This window comes from Convolutriloba macropyga, chromosome 13, assembly GCF_964194025.1.
Source record: "Convolutriloba macropyga chromosome 13, txConMacr16.3, whole genome shotgun sequence".
Taxonomy (NCBI): Eukaryota; Metazoa; Xenacoelomorpha; order Acoela; family Convolutidae; genus Convolutriloba; species Convolutriloba macropyga.
Genome location: NC_134480.1, coordinates 18,511,256 through 18,536,505, shown reverse-complemented (window position 1 = coordinate 18,536,505; position 25,250 = coordinate 18,511,256). Strand labels below are relative to the sequence as shown.

At 37.3% G+C, this 25,250-nt stretch overlaps 1 protein-coding gene across 1 annotated transcript; it reads right to left on the bottom strand.

Annotated features, from left to right (window-relative positions):
• Positions 1–2,967: 2,967 nt before the first annotated feature.
• On the bottom strand, positions 2,968–22,286 carry LOC142351511 (uncharacterized). Its single transcript, XM_075403569.1, has 2 exons — positions 21,607–22,286; positions 2,968–9,156 (listed from the first exon to the last, which is right to left on the bottom strand). The coding sequence occupies exons 1-2, from the start codon at positions 22,055–22,057 to the stop codon at positions 3,452–3,454; spliced, it is 6,156 nt and encodes a 2,051-aa protein (XP_075259684.1). The 5' UTR covers positions 22,058–22,286; the 3' UTR covers positions 2,968–3,451.
• Positions 22,287–25,250: the final 2,964 nt, after the last annotated feature.

The window sequence follows — 25,250 nt, the reverse complement described above, 5'->3', positions numbered from 1 at the left end:
AAATTGGCAGTAAACAAGGAGACTCGTTGATGTGCATTCGCACATGATGTTCCAACCCGAGACAATCTACATTTTTGACTTAATTGTCAACCAAATGAAGAGATAATCAAAAATATATGTTTGAGTTAGAAAAATCTTCACACACCCAAACTAATAATTAAATTACGTAATGCCATGCCCCAAGCGCTCACAAGATCTGCCATTAAAAAAGACTACGAGAAAAAAACAAACAACTAAATCAGCAAAAACCAAAATTTCACGGCGAAACTGAACATCTAAATTTAAAAGCACCTTGAAACAACGTCAAAATGCAATCAGAAAAATCTTAGCAACACAAATTTACTCTTTTAACTACACAGCAGATGGGATTTTTCTTTAATGGGTCTAGGTAACAAGTCGATAAAAAGAAATAATGAGGAAAAATTCAAAAGTCAACATTTTTAAAAACGTTTCCTAACTTCTTACGTCTCAAAAAGCCTTAGCCTTTAAAAAATTTTTGATAAAGTAACAAACAAGTCACCATGAAACCAATAAAACCTGTATCTGTTTAGACCAAGCCATAGAAACGAACTAAAGTTGTAGAAAAACTTTAAATAAAAACAGATTGCGAAAACACAAATAATTGAAGCCATTAAAATCAATAGCTTTATCTGAATATTGTTTCTCTTATTTCAATTGTTATCTATACTAATTCAGCTAAAATTATGCTGAATGATTAAACAAATTTACTTGGTCCTTATTTGCAAATCATTGGGATTTGTTATTACGCGAATATGCTAAAAAAAAAACATCATTCTAGAAAAGAACGAAAACTGAAAAATTAAAAAAAAAATTTTGAAAACGAATATCATGAACTTTAAGGCTATTCGATATAAACTGACTGCATTGTGTAACATCATTCATTCAATCCTCAATTAGAAGCTTATGAGACCTCTCAGCGTTTTACGACAAAAGAAAAAAACAGTCAAAAACAGCAAAGTAAAAAAAGAGAGAAAAGTGTCAAGTCGTAAAAAGTGAACTTTTCTGTAAAAACTTTCTATCTACAATTATTTTTAACAGCAATGGGATGCTTGTTTGTTCAAAAAATGACTTCAGAAAATCAACAAACGCGAACGTATATCAAAACCACGAAATTTTTACGAAAATCACGTAATAACAGCGCATTAAATTCAAAAGCTTTCAAAGGAAATCAAAGGAAATTATGCCTCGATGGAAAGACTGTGATATTTTTCACTCATAATTCATCAAAAACATCACAATAAAACATCTAAGCATATATCTAAGCAAATCAAAGATAAATTTATAAGAATCCAAAAAGAACCAAAATAATGAGTAAAAAATATCAAAAAATTGAAAAAAAAATTATGAAAACTCGTGGCATCGAAGTAATAAAAACCAATAGTTAGATGTCAAAATTGCTATCCAGATTAATTTTGGTTGCAGTAGACAGGAGGCAGGGAATGAGAGACTCAAAATGGCATAGAGTTAACAAAAACTGGTTTAAGGTGGGTTAATGTTCAAAAAAAAATTCGGAAAATTATATTTAATGTCTTAACAGCCATTCGCTGTCCACTCAAAGCAGAAGATTGCACAAGGTTCAATTAAAGTTCATTAAGGAACCTATTACACTTTTTCCCAATGATTCTATGCTACAGGACTTCAAAAATTTAGTAAAATCGCAAAAAAAAATCAATATTTCATTAAAAATTACGAAAAGTCAGAGTATAAGCCGAAAGAGAACAAGTGCGATCCCTTGAAAACAAATTTTTTGTTCATTGGGTTTCATTTGACTGTAAGTGAGGTTCTTACTTAACGGAATCTTCATATGGAAAGTGACTAGTCTATAAGTTACTTATACAAAAAAAAAATGCAAAAATCTTTTAAAAAAAAACAGCTCGAAAGTTCGAGTTTGATTTTTTATAGTAATTTACCCATGAGACCAAAACTAACATTTTTGTCGTCTTTCGTCAATTAAAAATGGAAAAATTTTCCATTTAGTAGCGTGAAATGTTGTCCTGAACTGATATTTTTATAGAAAAAATCTTTAGTTGAACAAAAATTAGGCTAAAAGTGAACAAAATCATGTCAAATGTCCTGTGTTCACACAAAACCTTAAACCTCAATAACTCCTCGGAAAAAACGAAATTCAAAAAAATCTCTTTTATTCCTACCTCTACGCTGGACGAGCTTTTTAATGATACCACCCACATTTCTCTACGATGAACATATCGATCGGCCAAAATTGTCTGAACAAAAAACCCATTTGAGTATATAGTCCCGGAAAAATAAAAATTGTCTTTAGTTCAATAGCATATACTGCACTTCAAAAAAATCATTTAGCGCAAAAAATTGAAGGATTTGCTATCATTTTTTGTTGGGAATACCTGACCTCCGATCAAGCGAGCAGTGAGAAAATAATACTTAGCCGATTTAATTGGACAATGCAGTATCTTTTCAGTATGATTACAACTCCTTCCGTCAAAAAGAAACAAATGTTTTTATCCTTACGTCACAAAGATCTCATCATTAATACCTCCCATTAAATAACAGTTCTTTGGATTAAAATTTTCTGCAATAATTAAGTACATCTCGTAAAATTATTTTCGAATACGGTCGATCTGGGACCACTAAAGAATACAGGTTTGCTTAATTGCTATTTCCATCTCAGCACTTGAAACGAAATTCATTATTTTTGGGTGCAGACAATTTGATGGAAATAATAACATGAAAACACATTTTGATGAGTTGTTTCTCCAATTACGAGAAATATTTAAAAAATAATAATTGCAACAGTGGAGGAAATACAATACCCATCCCATGTTCGACCTTCACGTTCAAAACGCTAGTTATTATTCGAGATGATTTTATTTAAAATTGTCTTGATTGAAATTAAAATTCCTGGAAAACAATTTCACGCTAAACTCAGTAACAAAAAACATGACTGTGTTCTGTTCATTCAAAAAGCACTGAAATAGAACTAAATTTATTTGATGAAATAATGATAAAATTCAAGCACTAAAGTCCTCCATTCGTTTGAACATGAAATGAAGCACATAAAAGCGCATGTATCTATAATTTACTACACCAAGTCCAAAAGCAATTATACTCTTAAATATTTCTTAAACGACCATATGCTTGCTGCTAACAGATCGATAAATTGCCTACGGCTAGAAACAGCATCTAACTTTGAACATTTTTGCAGAAGCTGCATTATGCTTGTTATTACTTGTTGAAAATTTATACAACAGCAGAAGCATACAGGCTGGCATTATTTGTTGAATATTAAACCAACATGACTAAAGAAACTTTGGGAGAAAATTGTTAAACTATTCTAATAAGAGTTAACTGTCAGAAATGTCACATCCACAAAAATTTGTTGTCCCAACATGACAAAGTGATGCGCTCTAAGATGGCAAGTGTCACATAACATCCCGTTTAATTCACGCTGCGTTCACGCATTTCTAGGAGAAAGCTGCTGCTGTTTATGTTGTTGATATTGTTGTTGTTCGGGTTTCGTAGGACTGGGAGTAAGGGGACTGCTAATTTTCTTCCGTTTATAAATTTGGTGGTCGGCTGGGGTGTTAGCGTGATAAGTGTGGTAAACTTGCTGTTGATTTGGTCTTGTCTGATGTTGACTACTAACACTAATATTACTGGTAGCTAAACTGGTAGGAGAGTTTTGGTTAGAAATGCTTCCCATTCTCGGAATCGAGGCGTCTCTTAAAGCTGTGCTATCTCCACTAGCCGCGTTTCTGTACATTACAGGACTTACGCTTCCCGGTGGCAACAGAGAATGCGATGAAGCAGCGAACGAGTTCAAAGGAGCTGAATAAGGATTGTGAATGAAAGCAGCATGCGGCTGGTAAAAGGCGCTCAAGTTTAAACTTGCCCGGTTTCCATCGAAAGATCTGGACGTCATCGGGTCACTGGAGAGTTCCGAATTCAAGGGTCTGGAATGATGCATGCGCGTGACCCTTGGTGAAAGCAAATTCTGAGCTATGAAATTTGATACATTGTGTTCAGATGGCACAATATCAGAAGCTAACGCACCAAATACATGAGAATGATTATCTGTTAAAGGTGGAAGGTTATCGTCGATCAGAGGATGATTAACTGGGTATTCGGGATGCGTTGGTAAGCCAGGACCAGGAAAATCTGGTGGTTCGGATCCCGTTGGTTCCTGTTCAACACCAGAGACATTCTCTTTTGCGTAAAATCGTTGCACTTCGAAGTAATGCCTAGCACGAATCTCTTGCTCTTTGCGTTTGAAATCTTTAACATGATCATCGAGTTCACTTGAATGTCTATCGGCCAATTTCATCAAAGCATGTTGATAATTCGCATCCATTGATTGTGCTTGAGGGTTTGGCGAACCAATGACTGTTTGCATTTGATCAACAGTCGACAATAGGTTGGACCGCTTGCCAGTCCCGTGGAACCTTCTTGATGGCGACTTCGAGATGCTACGTGGTCTTTGACTTCCGGCCATTGTATTTGTAGCGGAGTTTTGGGGCAGCACCAACGCGCAAGATCTTGGGCTTATAGGCGGTGTAAAATCCATACTCGTGGAAGTTGATTCGTCAGATCCCTGTGAAAGATGACCGTTGAATTGCTCGCAAATGACGGTAGGAGTGATAGATGTCGGAACATGTGCAATGGATGAAGCTGTATATTGATGCTGGACGACTTCACTCGTTTTCAGTAATGGCGGATATGTCGGAATAGCTGCAGAGGACGATGGCTGGTTATGGCCAGCATTGGTCATTATGGACTCTTCATCTATGACAATTGGACTAACGCATGTCACTTTAAAGCGACCAACTTTAGACGAACTTGCAGTTGGCGATGATTCACTATCAGCACCTGTGCTAACATGCAGATTGTTAGAAGTTGAATTGAATGCTTCATTGGTTGAAATTTGACAGTTTTCAGAGTTAACAACGATGGTCGAGTCAGAGCTAGGAGTCTCTAAGCTGGCATCCATCTTTTCAGCGTTGTCCGCAACTTTTGACACGAAGAATCTTCCAACTTTGGTAGGAGTGACATCTTTAGCACTCAAGGCCGACGAAGTCGATGGTGCCTCGGCTTCAGGAATTACGATACAACTTGGTGCAATAGTTGCTTGCGATGTCACCGGAGGAACAGCTTGCGATTCAGTGCTAGTAATTGTGGATGGATTACTACCAGTCGATGCTGAGTCCTCGTGAGGTTGAATTCCGATTGTCGGTCTTTCATTCAGATTAGGACTTCCACTCATTTGACCACCAAAATTCACAGCATGGAGTCCAGACGCGCCAGATGTATTAACAGAGGAGCGATGAGTAGTGCTGTGGGCAGAACTGACATTGGTCAACGACTCCAAAGATTGATATCTCATCTGAGGTGCCACCAAGTTGGACTGCTGCACTGTAACTGAGGCAACATGCGAACTGTTACTTGTGTACGTATTTACAGTGCTTGTATTAGAGCCAAGCGAGGTATGCGCTAAATTTCTGTGAGGTTCGCAACTATGTTCAGACGATGCCTCTTCGTCATTTCTGTGGTGCAGATTGGACGTTGTTGCAGCGGAGGAATTCAGGACAGGTGGAACACTTTGGTTCACTGTCTGCGTAGTTGCCTCCTCAATCATTTGATTCATTTTCCTACACACACTGCTGTAGGCTAACTGCAATTGATTCATTATCTGTTGCAATATTTCCAAATTGTTGATTCCCATTGCAATATTGGTTCCTTGTGATATCATGAGAGTACTATGATACATATGCATCAAGAGGGTCTGGATTTCCCACTGGGAAGACATCAACATGCTCACCAATCGGTGAGATCGCACATTGCAATGTACATTAGTCTGCGCTGGCTGCATCATTTCACTGCTCTGAGGAATTGCTGAAGGGGCCGCGTGAACAAACTGCTGCGCACTGGCGTGCGGGCCAGCTACTCCAGTGGAAGGTCCAGTAGGCATACTTGACTGGCTGCTCAGTGACGCCTGGGCCGACCCGAAAAAGTGTCCTACATTTCCGAGGCTACTGCTTCCAGATAGTATATGGGTATCGGGAAACATCGGAGGCATTACCGAACTCAAAGTCTGATGTCCGAAAGCACTCGAGCGTTGAGATCTCTGCATGTTATGCAAGCCGATCAGTTTCTGCTCCAAAAGCGAGATATCTGTTTGTTGATTGATGTGCCCAGACCTTGAGGTGGTACCCGGCACTTTGTGTGTGCTGGGAGTCACATGAATAGGAAGCTGAGGTCCAGTCAAACCATCTTGCCCTTGATTGACAGTCACTGTAGATGTTGCAGCAGTGCCTTGACTGTAGCTAACAGCAGTGACGTAATGAGTTGTGACAGGAACCGCCGACATATTTCCAGGAGCTGCATTGATACCAGCCACTGGCATTGACCCTGTCATTAATGGCACATGTTCGTCCAAAACGGAAGTTCGTTCACGTTCCTCTTCCGTTGCTTGCGACTGATTCAATACGTTGCCTCCCGTCGAAGTTGAAGCTAACGTAGCACTAGGTCTTGTAAAAGTGACAGGATTCGAAAACGTCAAAGCTTGTTCATTGCTCTGTAAATGGACAGAAACGTCAGAAATGTTTGATCTAGGCCTGGCAGTATTGGGAGCAGAGTCAATTAAAGTCCCTGATAAGTTTGCTCTCGCCACTGAAGTTTGTCCAAGCTGAGATTGTAGATTAACTTCAGTCAAGCTTTCATTGCTTTCTTCGTTTTCCTCGATAGGAACAGTGGCAGCAGGTTCGTTGACCTTGCTCACTTGAAATCTGCCCGTTCTGATTGGCGTTACAATGTTAGAGCTGCTATCAATCGTTTTAGTAGGACTTGGTAATTTTTCACCCTCCTCGCCAGAGTAGCTGGGTCTTTCCCGTTTGATCAAGGAATCCAATTGGGTGAAAAACTCGTCCTTTTGGGACAAAATTAAGTGATCTGCTGCTAAAAGCGACTCGAAAATCTCCATAGGCGTGTCTTCGTCTAAGCTGAACTTGAATTGCACGTTTTTCTGATTGTACGCTTCAAATGCACACTCGATCATTGCAGCATCGGCGGCCGCTGAGCTACTATCACTACAGTCCAGCGAACTAGACCTGATTATATGCAGTCGAATAGCCTTGATCCCTCTATCCTTCTTCTGCTTGCTCTTCCTCTTTTCAGGCGGCATTCCGGGGTGGAATCCAGTGGAGTTCGTAGAACCCATTAAAGCACCTTGGGCAACTGAGGTCGGATGATGGTAATCAGACAGAGATATTGAGGGTGAAAAGGACTGCTGCTGTTCAACAGTGGCATTAAAATTAAGAGCACCTTTTGAAGGCTGTAATGCCCCGTCAGAAGTGAGACGTGACGACTGAAGTAAGAGTGCGTTGTTGGCATTCAGTGATTGAGGAAGGGCAGTACTGCTACTACTACTAATACCACCAATACTACTAGCATTAGTGTTACCACTAAATAAAGAAGGGGCTGTTTGGTGCTGCTCTTTTAAAGTAACAGCAGCCGATGAAATGTTCCCACCGCTGTTCTTACTGCCGTGCATTGAGGAAACAGAAGAAATCTGAGGCTGCTGTAGTTGGGGAGGTGTTCTCGACGACTGCTGAGCGAAGGAGGAAGTCTTTATCCCGCTATCCATTATTGATGGGGGTGGGGCTCCAGCAGCCGCCACAATTGCTACACTTTGCTGCTGCTGTGACGTTGAGTGGAGTAAATTCTGATTCGCTTCAATGGGCTGAACTGCTCCAGTTGCGCCACTATTTGAAGCAGCGGAGGCGGCCGCCGCAATTGTAGCAGCTACAGCACTAGCTGCTAATTGATGCGAAGTATATTGAGAAGCAGTACCCGCAGACATTATGGTAGCTTCCTTGACTAGCGCAGTGCTTGTTGCCGCCACAGCCCCGGGGCCCGCTAACGATGACGTATTGTGTTCCTTTTTCATTATATTAACAGCTTCATCAATAGCCCTCGTCACTTTTTTCTGGTCTATTTCGTCCAATAAGCCCGAATGTACCATCTCATTTGTAACCTGCGCGGGCATGTCCTTGCTCAAGTCAAAATCAATATGTATGGCCTCATTGTGCCCTATTTGATGATGCCCTCCTCTCTTCTTCTTCAAATCCTCAGTTTTCAACCTCAGCTGAATGATATTACCCAATTGAACTTCACCTCTGTCAATCTCCGATTGCGGAATTACCTCAATTTTCACAGTGGCGTCTTCGAAAAATTCATGTAAAAGTAAATCTTTGGCAGTGTAGCGCAGATTGCGTTCCGACCGAGTGCACCCTTCAATAATTTCCAAAATTACTGGATCCGAAACACGTTCTAAACATTGAGGTTTAATCCCGTTTGTCACCCGTTTGTAAATCTGAGCCGGGTTTTGGCACTCACTGAAAGGGTATTCTCCAGTCACCATTTCTAACAAACACATTCCAAATGCATAAATATCCACACTTTCATCATAGCGCTCTTCGTACATTTCGGGGGCCATAAACTCTGGGGTTCCTATCACGCTTTTGGCAAACGATTTGTTTTTCAAAGTAGCCAATCCGAGATCCCCAATTTTGACCAATCCCGTTGTTCCAGTTATAAAAATGTTATCACACTTCAGATCCCGATGAATGACTGGCGGTTCTCGTGTATGCATATAATGCAGTCCTTTTAAGATCTGTCGACACCAATTGGTTAAAACTTTGTTCTTAATAGCCACACCCACGAATCGTTTCAGGTACGCTTTCAAGGTCCCCGAAGTCATCAACTCGGTTACCATCACAATACACTTTCGACCATTCACGTCAACATTCCAGGAATCGTAGAACCTGACGATATTGGGGTGCTGCAAAGTCTTCAACATCTCGACCTCCTCTTTGAACTTTTGCCTCTCGACTTTGGTCAATTTGTGGACGTGCAGTTCGCACCAAGCCACATCAACACCTGTATCCCGATCAAGCCCTTTGTAGACAGTCTTAAAGCTTCCTCTACCAACCTCTTGAGCAATTTTGATGAACCTGTTTGAGGGACTCCACTCGATTACTTGATCCTCGTCATTGTCCGCGAAGATCCTCGGTTCCGTGGGACTGCTGGGAAGCCGCAATTGGTGAGTGATAGTATCCACAGAAGAACTCGGAACCGTCAATTTGCCGAATGTCGGAGTGACTCCTAAAAAATGACAATTTCTTAGCTGAGCCAGAACGAGTATTGAAAAATTTCTAAGAAATTGACAACTCGTATCTCGAGCATTTGCTTCTATCGTCTATATAGATGAAGTAATCCAGACGTCACGGTAAAACGCCACGATTAGAAAACTTAAAAATAACTTAGCCTTTAATTCATCAGAGAAATTAATGCACCAAATACTACCACACATCGGCAAAAAACTATCGGCAAAAAGTAAATGAAAAAACATAGCTGGCAGATTACCAGAAAATAGCCGCAATAGCTCCGTAGATCTGCAGTCTCAAAAAAAGTTGACCAAAAAATTACTCTTTTTTATTAATTTTTTATTAAATTTTTTATTAAGAATGGGATGTTAAATTTTGATTAAGAATCTATATAAATTAACTGCCTCTATTAACTGTTCTCAATTACACTTCATTTAGAGTGACACACATTCACTTGACCTTATCTCTTTGAATTAAGATAAAGAAAAGTCAATTTCAAAGAGGAAGTCATTTTTGAGAGTGAAGTAAGTCACGTGTGACCAAAAAATAAATAACGCGAATGAATGGAAAACTCGATATACTAAGAGTGAGAAATAACGTCAAGCAAGCACTTCAGTTGAAATTGCAAGAACGAATGAACAAAAAGCAGATTTGAAGTGGTTGTGACGTCATATTTTCGTAACAAAAATCTTGACGAAATTAAAAAACCAAGAGAAGGCCAATAAAAGCCCCAGCTATCGCTGTGCGACTATTAATTACAAAAACTACTGTTAATTTGTTTCATTTTTTGGTTGCAAAGTCATGAAAAACAAAAGGTGGTGGTCATAAACTGCCAACAACAATCGAACAAGCCGAAAATAAAGATCTTTTGAGCGCGACATACCAAATAAAAAGAAACAAAAAAAAATCCAAAATAAGCTCAAAATAGCTGATATACGACGCTGGATTGAATTTATATTGGTCATTTTCACAATAGTTCTTAAAACCTAACTATATCTTTGATAAAAATTTGTCTCGATAATATAATAGAAGCAAGGCGGCTCGGTAATTGGAGTTTCCACATCCTTGGCTTAGATATTGTCCAAATCAAGCAGATGTTGGAAAAATTGAAAGCAATAAAGGGAAGATCATGTTTTGTAATTTAATACTTACAGGATTCTCAAACTAGGAGACATATATACCAATGAGGATAAAAACAAGTATGATCACTTCTTCGCCGGAATAAACAAGACGAACTGAGTCACACATTTAAAATTTAGTTGAAAGAAATCAACATTAATTCGATACCAGAGGAAAAAAACAAAGATTTGGTCCAATGAATACCTAATTTTGTCAAACAGCAAACATGAGGTTATGAAATCAATTTTTATTATTATAGGTTTAAGCACCAGTTACAAACTCAAAAAGGCTTTCAAAATCAAAGATAAAAGAAGAAAGTTTTCAATTTTTTTCCGATAATCAAACTCCTGGAGTATTAGTTTCATTTCAGAAGAAAATTTATTCAAATCAAAATGAACAACAAAACAATGATCTTCGCCCAAATACAGTCCTGAGATTAGGAAGCTTCAAGTTGCATACATATTGACATCCAGCCAGTCCCATCATTTCGGAAAACTAATGCGCCAAGATACACGGGAATTTTCCACGGATGGTGAACCAAACGAGACCAAAAAGTACATGGAGAGGACACGTTGTTTCATGGGTAGCCAATGAAACTGTTTGATATAATCTGCTTTTGGCGAACCAGGTGATAGCCTAAAAATGAGACATGCTGAGTTCATTATATGCTGTAATTTCTGTATACTATACACAAGTAGTCCATAGTACAATGAGTTGCAGTAATCTAGTCGCGAGAGAATGATTACCCGAACTAACTCGATCAAAAAATTTCTGTCGACTGTATCTCTGATGGAATAAAATTTTCGCAGGAAATAATAACCTCTAAGACACAGAACTAACTCGTTTCGTATATGAAAATCTGGAATCTAATTTCAAACCCAACAAAGTAACATTGTTAGAATAATTAGCGTCTGCTGGAAGTTAAATATCGCTATTCACTCTATTCCTACTTATAAACATGTATTCAGTTTTATTCGATTTTAATCGGAGCCTAGCACCACTGACCCACTTTTGCAGAGCCGTAAGTATCAAATCAAAAACCCCCGATTTATCGAGGCATGGTAAACAATAGTGTCATCGGCATAAAAATGATAATTGACATCATAACGTTCAAAAAGAATTCCCGAGGAAAAACATAGCATGGAAAAGAACGTGACCTAGAACAGATCCCTGAACACCCGTTTTTATAGTTCTTGGTAATTAATATTCACCATCAATCAACATTTTTTGAGATCTACTACTCAGATAACTTTTTAAAAAAGCTACGCACTTTATCATTGAAACCCAAAATTTTTCAAGAATCAAAAGAAATAATTCATGATCGAGACTCAAAAGGCAGCTGATATATCAAGTCCAATATAAAAATAGCTTTTTGTCTGATCTAAATTGAGAAGCATATCATTCGTCACTTTAACGAGAGCTGTTTCTTTACAAAAAACTGCCTGTAGGCACTTTGATATTTACTAAACAGACTATTCTTTTCAAGGTGTTCACAGAATTGCATAAAAGCCACCCGTTCTAAAAATTTCGAAATGTAACTCAGGTTTGCGATAGGTCAAAAATTTGAGAAATCTTCATTATCAGAATTTGCTTTCTTCAAGTGGGGCTCTTAACAATGGCCATTTTAAAGAAATGGGGAAAACATGCCTCTTTCAGCGAAAGTTTAAGAAGTTTCAGGAGGTCGAGAAAATAATAATGTGGAAATAACCTAACAAGATGTGTCAGAATGATGTCCAGTTGAGATGTACTGTTTGACGACGCCGAAATCAAATACCTAGACTGACTTATCGACAACTCTGCGAACGAATTCATTGAGTTAACTTCCGCTTTCAGAATTTCAGGACCTATCGCAGTGGGAATCGATGCAAAAATAGTTTCCACTTTAGATAACATAGCCTTCAGATTGGCAGAATAGCTGCGAAAGAATAGACCGGCGTGCCATATAATAGAGATAGAAACAGATACAGACATGAGTTGAAAATATTATTAACGCCGCTCAAAAACCTATGCAAAAACCATTCAGCAATAAATTAATAAAGGTTGCTAAAATTCATCCCGCAGAAGCCTTTTATTAGTAACCTTTACTGAACTATGAGTTCCTTTGACCGTAAACTAAGTCAATCTAAACTGAAATTTTAAAGTGCAAAAGACATTTTACTAAGTGAGGTAAGTCACGTATGATCAAAATCTAATCAAGCAAAAAACTTTTGCTAGAGAGAATGAGAAATGACGTCACGCGCGAAAATGGCGTTAGTGAGAGGAAGAAGTAATTCAGAAAACTTGACTTCAGCTTTGCTGTGAGAACAAATGTAAAACGAAAAAGCGTCAGACGAAGAAAAAACCAAGAGCACCGCAATATAGCTCCTCTCAGCTTCGCAGCTTTAACAATACACTCTTTGATGTTGTTTGTAAGCTGTTTTTTGTCCTCATTTGTCAGGAGCTGTTGTACATCTTGACCAAGAAACAATTTTAAAGGTGGCAAACTTTTTACGGCAACAATTTTCCATCAACGCATTGTCAATGAAAATTCTACGCTTCTCTGAGAATTTTTCAAAATACATTCGGGGTAACATTTTTATATTCAGATTTTAGTTCAGATGTTTTCGACTTTCAATACTTACGCTTTGCTTTTCCTTTTTTCGTCGTCAAACTTAAAACCTCGTCATCAAAAAATGGGCGTTGCTGTTAGTAACTGATTTTATTTTGGGTGGCAGAACAGAATCTAAAAAATACTCAAACCTTAGATACATATCCCCTGCTTCATCAATACTTGAGGCAAAATCACTTCAAGCACGGCTTCAACAACTTACTAAAACTTTCAGAGTCAAACTTCTTCCAATTTCTATATATCAACTGATGCTGACATTTGCGTTGTTTGAAAATAATGAGCGAGAAGCAAATAAACGAATGGTCCGAAGAAGCAATGGAGCTATTCGATTTAACATTGATTGAAATATTGATTGACGGTATAATATGCTCAAGAGATTGTTTGACGGTATAATATGCTCAAGAGTTCCACCACTTCAAATCGTTTCCTCGCAGACGTACTGAGTCAGGCCGAATTTTTCAAAAAAAAAGTTCCACATTTTCGATGCATCGTTATTTACAATCAGTGAAATGTTAAAATCACTCACGAGAACAATCTTGTCGGATTGTATCCTTGTTTCTTCAAAAACAGTAGATCAATGAAAAATTTGATCAATGATCAATGAAAGAGTTAATATTTAATCCAGGTGGTCGATAAACAGCGAATACTAAATAAGTTGTAGCCCCAACAGTTAGAGGCATAACAGCATTCAGAAAACTCAGAGGCAAACTTTTCAAAATTTTTCGAATGGAGATCACATCTGCAAAAGTAGCAATATCCAACTCTTTTATGAACCATTGGTGCTTTATAGAAAAAAATCCTGGGGACAACACTGCTTTAGAATAAAATCGTGGTTCTTGACAGAGCGTGCATTATGTAGACAAATGTTAAATTCTGTAGATTTTTGTTTCGTCCGTTGATTAAATTGATGACTGGCTAGTAGCCAAATTTGATCCACTTTTTTTAGCCAATCACGGGCGGCTTCATTCAGGTAAAATGTAGACACCGTAACGTTTTCAGGCCAGAAATCAGTTTTCTGAACTTGCTCCTTATCAAACTTAAATACAATAGAAAGCTTTCAGGTAAGCTTATGACCTCGAAATTTGGCGAAAATGAATTAGTTTAACGTTATTTTCTACAGAGTATTTTCTCCTTCATTTCTGATGCCGTTATGTTCCGACTCAACCGATCTACATATAAATGACGACGCTTCGGGGTTTTTTCCCACCTGCTGGATTGGTGTCGTTCCCGTTTTTACCTTTGTTGCTCTTACTTTTCTCTACAGTTTCAAAATCAAAATCATCCGCCTTTCTTTTTGTTTAATGTCGCACTATGGTAACTGGATGAACTGTCGGGTCCACTTTTTCAAGCTTTTAGAAAGGGGAATTCCGGCTTCATCAACGTTATCATTGCGTAGCATTGTCGTCACGCGGATCAGAAAATCAACAAGTTCGACTTTTTTCTCAACGGTCGTAACTCTGCCCAGCGCAAATAGTTCTGCAGTAAAGACAGGAATACAACCAGCACATGACCAGTAGACCATTGCTTTGATATTTGCGATACGTGAAATTCCCAACAACCAAAGTCAACAAATATTTTCTTAAATTTGACAAAATATGCACTCACTTGTACATTGCAATGCTCGTTACAAATATTGCAGAGAGGTTCGGGCGACGATGGGGGCACCATTGTAATTTAGAATAAAAGGGGGACTAAGGGAAGTAGCCGCTAGTGGCCTAAACTAACTAGTCAAACAAAATGGAGAACGCTCACACCAAATGTTTGACTAAAAAAAATTTAGTATGGCCAAAAATGTAGTCAAACAATCAAGCAGATGCAGAGAACTCTCTCGCCAAATTCTTGATGCCAAATATGGAACCTTAGATAATTCTCGTATATATTCTTCCGACGGAATCTTAAATCCCCGGTAACTTGGGCTAACCAAACAAAGTCTGGCCTCTGACACCACAGTAAAAAATTACAATCAAGAGTTGAAACAGAATTAAAAAGCCTCTCGGGTGCACTTGGAGACTATTTAATAAGTTTATCACAATAATTAGGCTAATTTTTCATCCAGGGTTAAGACCAAACTTCAAATGCGACGGTCCTCCAAAAAACAAAGTTCTATGATTAAAGAGCTTGGCTAAGCTCAATTTGATTTTAGATTCGAATCCTCCAATAAGATTTATTAAGTGCACTCGAAAAAAATTGTCACTCGATAGGACAAAAAACCTATACAGCATTTGTCTCTTAATGACGTTAAGGGCACATTGTAGTTCAGGAGTAACCAAAACTCAGCAAAAATTGCTCGCCGACTTCTTGAAGCGTGATGCAATGGTCGTAACTAAAACAGAGGACGACAACTGATTGCACTGGTCCCAAATTGAAATCCAATGAAAAAAGTAGTAAATGAAGGCAAGAGTCATAAATCATTTTAAGTTTCCGTATGCGAATGATGTGAGTCTGCAATTTGAGCTACAAACTAAAATCAATAAGCCACTATGACTAATTTGGCAATCTGATCAGACCTGTTAGAGAGAATAAGAGACAAAAAAACAATTACAAAAATCAAAATCCAGTTTTTCTATCGGAATCGAAGGAATGAACCAAAACACTGAACAGATACACTTGGTTTCACTGAAAAGCAGCTAGGAGGTACCATTAAAGGGACTAATTTAAAATTCGAAGAAAAACGACAAAAAAGCAAAGTTATAACATAGCCGGCAGATTGCCGGAAAATAGCCGTGGGAGACGCTTGTGGCCATCAATAAATTGAAACAGCAGAAAAGATAAGATAGACAGATCGACCACCAGTACTTTAATAGACCACTAGACTTTTCGGGTTAGATTCGGACTGTCAATTTTATGATACATACAGTCTACAAGGAAAAAGCCCTAAAAGAGCTTTTTCAAAATTGATATTCGAAATCAAATAATCAAGACTGATACTAAAGAATTCGGGCATATGAGTTTGGCACTACTTAGATGCACACTATAGATCTTTAACTAGTAAATGTTCATAATACTTTAGTTCCATGAGTGAGTTCAGAAGTCATTTTTTTAATGAGGTAAGTCACGATATTGACCTAAAAGCAAAAATGAAGTCAAGCACACAAAATTTAACTGCAAATCAGTAGAAGTCATTGGAGACATTGAAAAAGTCTATTCCAAAAAGTGAGGTAGTAAGAATCATTGATGGAGACGACGAATTAAAAAAAACCACGATGTCTCCAATAATAGCCTATCGCTTCGCGGCTATTAAAAAATCCATTAAAATTTTTGAAGACAAACGATTTCACAACAGAAAATCCAAAGCTGTTGACCTGAAATAATATTAAAAAAATATTTATGGCTTCCAAAAAAGCCAAATAGCTCTTTCATTAATGAGACAATGATCAAATAAAAAAAACAAAAATGGAAAAACCAGAACCAGTCGAAACGAAAAAGCTTCACAAAACCAGATAATGTTTCAAAAAGCTACTAAAACCCTTTCTACCTCATGAGAAAGCCCAATGGAAAGTCATAGGATTCAATAAAAACAAACATAAACCGACTAATGTCGGAAGAATTGCTCTCGAGCGACAGGCGGGTGGAAAAAAATTTGACCCCGCCGGGATTCGAACCGCCGACCTCCCGATCCATAACCAGATGCACTAACCACTCGGCTATTAGGCCCTTACTGTGGCTCTGCTGCAAGCAACTTTATATTAGCAACAAGCTTTACTTCGGAGTGAGAGCAATACAGATCACTCAAAAATGAAGAACGAAAGCGTGAAAAAGACACTAGAGACAGTCACTTGAGAAATCAAAGAATGTTCTAGGAAAAAAGCGCAAAATGGTCCAGCAAAAATTTTGCATAAAAATACCAACACGTTTACAATAATTGCTATGAAGTTCGTTCAAGAGCAATTAAAAAGAACAACAAATAGAAGCAAATTCACCAAAAGTTCACGGAAAAGCCACAAAAACTGTTGACTTAAAACGATAAGGATTCCCAGACAAATCACTTATCCCTACTTAGGGAGCGCAATAGCGCGCTGTTTATCCGCCTTATTAATCAGACTACAAAACGAAACAATCGACAAGCATCGGCGACTTAAAGTGGGGAGTCAAACTAAGAACCGCTCCTCACGCAAATAAATTTATGTCCCCGGTGAATCGCAATACATTGTCTATTAAGCCAAAAGGCTCTAAGAAAATTTGTGACTACCAGTTTACCCCCCTTTTTGAGGGGATATAAAAGTCAAGCAAAAAATCGCAAAAAACTGCCGGAGGAATATACTTGAGCAACAATCTTTGTTCCAGAGCAATAAACAAGAAATATAGACTTTAGGGTTTTGTCTTTAGGGTTTTGTCTAGTTTTGGCGAATTTTTGAGTTTGCCTATATTTCTTGTTTATTGCTCTGGAACAAACTCAAAAATTCGCCAAAACTAGACAAAACCCTAAAGTCAAAATCGTGAAAACAAATAAGCTGTTCAAATAAAACATACCGCTTAATCGATGCCCCTTTAAACCGTCAGTGGGAGCTTGTTTTTAAAGAAACAAAGGCACAACAAAAATAACGGCAAAACGGAGTCGAAGTAAAAAAAATTAGTTGTTACAAAAACTTATGAGGTTTTTATGAAAAAAACATTTGCGATGTTAAGAACAGATGGCTCACCAATATAAATTAAATCCTTTCCATTATAAAAACCACAATGAGACTAATAACAGGCTCGCTATTCGCTCGCGCAGTTAATTAACAACTCGATATTCTTGCTGATATTAACAGACTTGAGTAAAAAAAGAAAATGGTACGAAATTACGCTAATAGTGAAAAATAATTACAGTAATCTGTCGAATGTTTACAAGAACTTAAAACCTGGAAAACTTCATAAAGAAATCTTTTTTAAATTTACAATTCTAAGCTCAATCGGCTTAATAATGATAACACCCATATCTTTGTACGTCAAATCTACCGGTCAACCAAAATTGACTGAACAAAAAAACAGTTAAGCACAGTCCCTCAATCCCTCCCCCTCCACTAAGTGGGGTCAGGACAAAAAATTTTGAGAATTATCGCCCACTGGACATTTTCTCACAGACAAGGTGAGCATAAATTAGTCCAGGACAGCAAAATTTAACCCTCGGCTAGATTTCCTCGCTTAAGAGCAAAGATTTCTTTGCGCTCTAATACAGGAAGAAACATAGCTGGCAGACAAGACGAAAAGAAAACCCCTTTTCGTAATGAAAGGACACATGGATTGGTATTAATGTTGATAAACTTTAGACCAGGTAACTTACACAAATTAGAAGAAAGTTTCAAATACAGGGCCTTTTTGTATTTTTGATTTCGGAAATTGGCTACCGATACTGTCCACTATCGATTACTTCACTGAGCAGCTGCTGTTTAAAAGGAAATTTAAAATAAATAGGTAAAAATTGATGCAATTTAGTCAATTTTCTGCAGTAAAAACAGCTAAAAGCAAACTTGAACATATGAACAGATCAAGCACAAAAAGCGAAAATTGCATCTTTACATCGAATATATTCTTAGTCAGAACTGCTCCCAGACCTACCAATAATTGTACGTATATGTGATAAAAACCACTTAGGCCCAATAACAAAAAACTGCTTTGAAAAAGATGCATGCCACTCGCTTGCTCACATTTTATCACACCTAATTTTCAGACTGTTTTGAAAAACAGTACCAAAATAATCACTCCTCTCTCTTTTCTTTGCTATTTAATTTAGTTCAACAAAATAAAATTACAAGTTTTGTCAGGTGAGGCATGACTTCTACATCCTGTTTGAGAACAAACGATTTTTAAAAAATGCATCACCACAACTCCTCTTCGAGTCGATAAAAAGCCCGCAATAATATCCGGCTGAGAAGACGAGGACGGCTATTTATTGTAGCTCATCTCAATTTAAATTTAATGATTGAGTGCAGAAAATATATTTTGAGAGAAGAACGTATAAAAAAACTTACCACATGCTTGACATGTGAGAAAATTTCACGTCTTTGAACTACTCATCCGTTTACGGCTTCGGACAATTTTTTTTTCAGAAGAGCCTAGAAATCTATTGGCCGGAAACTGCATCTTTATCTTGAAGTATGACTCCAAGTCTCTTTGAGCAAAGGTAGTTAGTTACTTTCAAACTCAATTCTCAAACATAGCTGGCAGATTGCCAGAAAATAGCCGCAATAGATTCGTAGATCGGCAGTCTAAAAAAACAGTAAAAAAGACAGACCAAAAATTCGTCTTTTCATTGAAGGCTGATCTGTTATATTTTGATTTAAAAATCTGTATAAGTTATTGCTGCCTCTATTAGCTGATCTCAAATAACCTTCATTTAGAGTGACACACCCATTTCACCTTATATCTTTAAATTAAAGTAAATAAAAGTCAATTTCAAAATGAAGTCATTTTTGAGAGTGAGGTAAGTCAAGTGTGACCAAAAATTTAATCAGGCGCATGAACAAAAAAAACTCGCTCCACTAAGAGCGAAAAATGACGTCACACATGCAATTCAGTTGAAATTGCATGAACAAATGAACAAAAAGTGGCTGTGACGTCATATGGTCGTAACAAAAATCATGACGAAATAAAAAAACATAGCAGGACAAGACCTGACGTAAAATTCTAAGAATTTTCATTGACTAAACAGAAAAGTAGACCTAGAACGGACTATGAATGGATTGGGAAAACAATTTAGAAAAAAAATCCGATCCAAAAAATCGAAAAAAAAACAGAAAACATCGAAGTGAAATTGCCGCATGTGAACAAAAAACCACTAGCGAGAAAGCGAATTTTTGTTCAAACACCGCTTTCTCACTCTACTTTAAATTTAGAGCGGAAAAAATTCACGCAGCAAAACCACTCGCTTTTTCGCTCAATTTCCTTTTTCGGCGTGACCAAAATCACTTCTCCAATTTGACTTTAAAAATCATGAAAATGTGTGAACAGATCTTAAAAAAAACATAGCCGGAAGAATTCCGGAAACGACTCGAAGGAAAAAACTAACGCCCCTAACAAACATAAAACTTATTCTACTGATTGACCACAATAACTAACATAATGCTCATCCTACTGAATAACACTTGTCACTTCAAAACAAGAAAATGAAAAAGAACAATGAAAAAATAACTGACCAGAAAAAGCGATAAAGCACGTGATAAAAAATTTACAATGAGTTGCAAGTTTAAAAAATACAACTTTTGGCGAAAACCAATGCAATAGGTTTAGTTTTATTTCGTTTAATCACTGCAAATTGAGACAAAAACCCAACAAAACTTTCAAGTAGAATAAACGAAGGTAAAAGAAAGGAAATGAAAAACAAAACCAAAAATATTCTCTGTAGAAAAACAAAAAAATTGGCCAAAAATTATGAATCAAAGAACCATTATGCTGAATTCAAATCATTATTTTAAGAAACTTTTAATACTACATCCGGTGAAGCGTCCACCAATCCAAATCATTGTCTATTGAGATTAAGGAAAGTTAGTTATATTTGTCATTGAAAAAGGCACTAAATATATTCCAACAAAACCTCTAGAAAAGCTCCTATCAAAAGCTAGAACACTAAAAAGTAGCAAAAAGCAGACAATCAGAAGATTTCAGCAAAAATTCCAAAAAAGACACGAAAATTCCCGGAAATCTTCATAAAAATTACTCAATTATCTTTAACAAAATGACTCAAAAATAAAATCAAAATCATCAAAACGCATCAAAAACAACTAATCTGGACTATAGGCATCCCCAAATGCTATAAAAAATCGAAGAACACAAAGGGCAAACAAAATTGAGCGTTTTCTATTTCACGGGAGCACATAGACCCGAAAATCGTTAATTGGAGCAAATATAGTACTGGAAGATTTCTAAAACAGTAGGAAAGTCAAATAGGCTGAAAAATTTCTAAGTTTAGAAAAAAAGCAAAAAACAGCAAAAAAAATATTTTTCAGTTTATTGTCATCTTTCTAAACAAAAAAAATCGTTTAAAACTTAAGAAAATGTAATCACTTGGTATCTAAAGACTTAGTAACTAACATGCGTCTATTCAAAGCCCATAGAAAGCATTATAACAAAACAAAACGCAAAAAAATTGCTTAAATTCGCCTAAAATTCAGCAAAATAGCTGAAAAACCAGCAAAATAGTATAAAATTCTTATTAAAGACCAGAAACCTACGAACCACTATTAAAAAAACCCTCAGCATCACACAATATCATAATCAGACTTCTAAACCAAAAAAAATTAACAAAAAAACGGTTTTAAAAAGCCGCACGTGAACACAAAATTTCGCTTCCTTACAGAAATTTTTTTCACACCTCAATTTCTCGCTCTCTCGAAAACAGCGGAATGAACAAAAAACCACTCTCTTTTCGCCTCCCTTCTTCAATTTTCTTCAGCACCCAAACCACTCAAAAATTTTTCACGCTTTTAATTTCCTGCTTCAAAATTCACTCTAACTAAAGTGATTAAAAAAAGGACTTCTCCAATACTCCTCTTCGAGTCGTAAAAAGACAGCGCCCCAATACAATTCAAATTCTTTGAATTGTAAAAAAAAACCAAGAGAAGGCCAATAATAGCCCCACCTATCGCTGTGCGGCTATTAATAACACAGAATAGCAGGTTCAAACATTATTCTATTTTAGCTACTGGTGTTTAAAATTTTTGATGACTTTTGCGTGATTTTTGGGGTTTTTAGATTTTTGGGGCTTAAAAATCACCGAAATGGCCAAAAGCGATTAAAACTAACCAGAGAAATCGTTGGTTCTGCTCATCACGGCATCTGCATATGTTGAAACAGAGAGAGTTCCATTCATCTGCTGACCAGGGGCTGCAGCTGATGACGCAGCTGTTCCTGCATTTCCAAATACGGAATCATCCTCGGGTAGACAAATAGAAACCCTTTTCTGAGCTGCCGCAACTGCATTTGCCGATTCATCAGACATGTTACTTTCAGTCACTTGCCGAATATTGTTCGGTGAGCGAGGCGGCCCAGTTGCTAGCATGCTATTCACTACTGGCTGTGCTTCAAAACGAGAGCTGGCGACAGCAACTTGGACAGACGATGATTCAACTTCGGTATCCGAGGCTGAAGGCTGGATTGGTTCCTCAGAAGCCGGCGGAACACATACGATTGTCTCACGATGTTCCTCAGCCCTCTTTGGCTGTTTTGTGGATCTCGTCTCTTCACTGTCGCTCATGACTACTCTTGTGGACTAAGTTGACTTGTCTCGATGTTACAGAAAGCAGCTCGACATCGGTGAACAAGATCTTGAGGAGAAGGTCAAAATAAAGTAGATTATGCTCTGCTATGTAAGAACGCTACATTTTGCACCTGAAATTGACACTATGAGGTACTCGGACTATTAAAGGACAACAATTTAGAATCTGAAAGAATTTGATCGACGTTTGAGGATACTTTTAGAAAAACTACCGCAAAAATAAGCTTTGAATCGATTATTTGTATGTATTCAATTTGTCACGAAACATTTTGCCCAAACCTTCCCTACCCTTTATTTTGAATGTTAATTGTAAGGAAATTAACTGTGGTTGAAATGAGAAAGGTGTCAAATGACAGGAATGGAAACCAATAGGGGGTGAGAAGGGGGGACAACCTCAATAAAAACTTGGTAAAAAATATTTTCGAATCGAATAATTGTATGTTTTAGTAGCATTAGATATTGCCCTTCTAAAGTACACCTCGTCACTCTATGTGGTCCAAATGCTCCTAAAATTAAAGTGAGCAGCCACCATTTAAAAACAGATGAGGCTCAGTAATGCGCTGCGTTTGCACAGCAAGTTACGACCTATACTATTCAAAGTCTTATTTTAAAGTCATCACTCTATAAGGAATGACCATTAGCTTTTGCAAAAAGCTGACTAAATTTCAGAGATGAAAAAAACAAGCTATAAATAATCAAAAACAAGTTAAAACAAAATCTCAAATACGGCCCGGAAACTCAATTGAAACGACAATTATAAGTGGTCGGTAATAAACAAGCGCTGTATATATCTGACCATTAAATAGTTTCAAACTCGGCTGCTTTTGACTGCTGACATTAAACACAAAGACTTCACGATTCCGCATAATGGTGTTACTTGTTGAGGGAAATTACTTTTCAATTATGAAAAAAAAGCAATGTACTGCTCCACGCAATAAAAGAGGAGATATTCCATGAGAAGTTTGAATCAATGATCCCTTTAGACGGCATATAAAACTTGTACCAGTGTTACACAACACGATACAAATTTATCATCGGCTACATACTAAATCTGGAGACAAACAAAATCGAAAAAGGGAAAGTTCGGCTGTTACTACCATAAAAATTAAAATATTGTGCTTTAACCGGCGCATTCTAATTCCCTGTGAATTGGAAATTGTAGTGCGTCGCGACTCAATGTTAAAAACGCCAAGAGTCTTAAATTGCACTAAGAGAATTATTGCTTTCTAACACAATAACTCATATAAATTTGATCTCTTATAATTCCATTAAAGTACACAAAAATCACGTACATCTATCAATTGAAACCTATTTTAAACACTACATTTTTTCTAAATACATTTTCATAGTTTTTTTAAAAACATTTAAAGAAAACTATTGTGCTAAATTTTGTTGCGATGCTTTATTAGAAACATGTTGTATCAGAAAGTCCTCTTTTGACGTTGAAAAGGTTTACAGTACTTAAATCAAATCACCATAATATTGGGTGCTAAATTAGAGATTGAAGTCATTAATCCTCATCAAATTGATCACGCAACTCCGCTGAAGTCAACTCTAATGAGTGCAAACAGATAATTTCATCGCATAAAAGTATAATGAGCACAGCATGAACAGATGAACAGAACTAATGTCTTGAGTTTGCGTGAAAAATTTAATATGAAAAATAAGCACAGTAAACAAGTCGAGCTACAGTTCACAGGATTTTCCCTGACTTAATATAAAATTAGACAAAGCAATGACCAGTAATGGATTTAGAAAAAAAACATTCAAGTCAAATTACCGAACAAGAACAAAACCACTCTCCAGAACAGTTTTTTCATTATACCGAGTGAAAAAAAATACCACGCCATAAATTCATTTGCTGCTTTGTTCAACTTCCTGTTGTTCGTGATCATCTCCACTCTAATGACTTCAAAAATTATTAAAATTTTGTGAAATAATCGACTACCGTCGGATGAATTGCGCTCGAACAACAAGTGAGGGGCTGTCCTTGGTTCCCGCTAAATAAAGCACAGGAAAGCTAGCCCTAGAGAGCCCCCTTTGCTTAAAGCTCCAAGAGATCTGCTCAGAGATTTAATACCCTAGAGCCTTACCATTTTATCCTGTTCTTGAAGACGGAAAGTCTACACATCAATCAGGTGATCGAAAGAATGCAGGAGAACACTCTAGCTAAGAAGTCAATACACTTTTCGCTTTGTTCGATAACCACTAAAAATTCTCTAAAAAAACAGGACACGTCAGGGGACTAAATAAATATTATTCAGACCAGACAAAAACTATACCTAGACTTGGAATGCATTCGTAAAACGATTTGGAAAAATAAACATAACCGACTAACTTCGGAGGAATTGCTCCCAAACGACCGCAAAAACGAAAGAAGTATAAAAACGAAAGTGCAAAAACGTTCAAGCGAAAAATGTGCATAAAAAGGACCACACCTTTACAGTAATTACAGTAAAAGGACCACACCTTTACAGTAATTTCGTTCGAGAGCAATTAAAAATTGCAGATGCAATTTATGAGTTTTCAGGGGAATGCGTGGGTGGGGGTGATTGCCGCGGGGGGAGTAGCTAGGTACGGGTGAGTAGTGGAAGGGTGGGTGGGGTAGTTAATTAGGTATGGAGTGTGTCTTTAGTTTGAATAAGGGGAGGGCCTGTTATGGGAAGTCTCAATATGACCTTCCGACTGTAAACATTGCCAGCAGTTCCTAATTACCATACATTAAAAAATAAGCTACCGTTAAAGTCCGAAGTTTGAAAACAGAAGTCAACGTTACAAAAACAGAAGTCAATGTTCCAAAACAACAAAGTCAAAATTCAAGTATGGGCAAACTTTATTCAGCTGAAAAAACCTGTAGAATAACATTACTCGTTTTCGAGTCGTAAAAACCTGTAGAATACCAATACTATTTTTCGAAACAAGCAGGACGTCGTTTGCTACACTCATTTTGAGCACAATTAAGAACAAAATTGAAACATGAACCGACTTATGTCGGAAGAATTGCTCTCGAACGACAGGCGGGCAGAAAAACATTTGACCCCACCGGGATTCTAACCATTGACCTCCCTCTTCTAACCCTATGCACTGCCGACTGTACTATTTACCCCTTTTGTTTGCTATGCTGCAACCGACTTTATATTAGCTTTACTTCGGAGTGAGAGCAATCGAGATC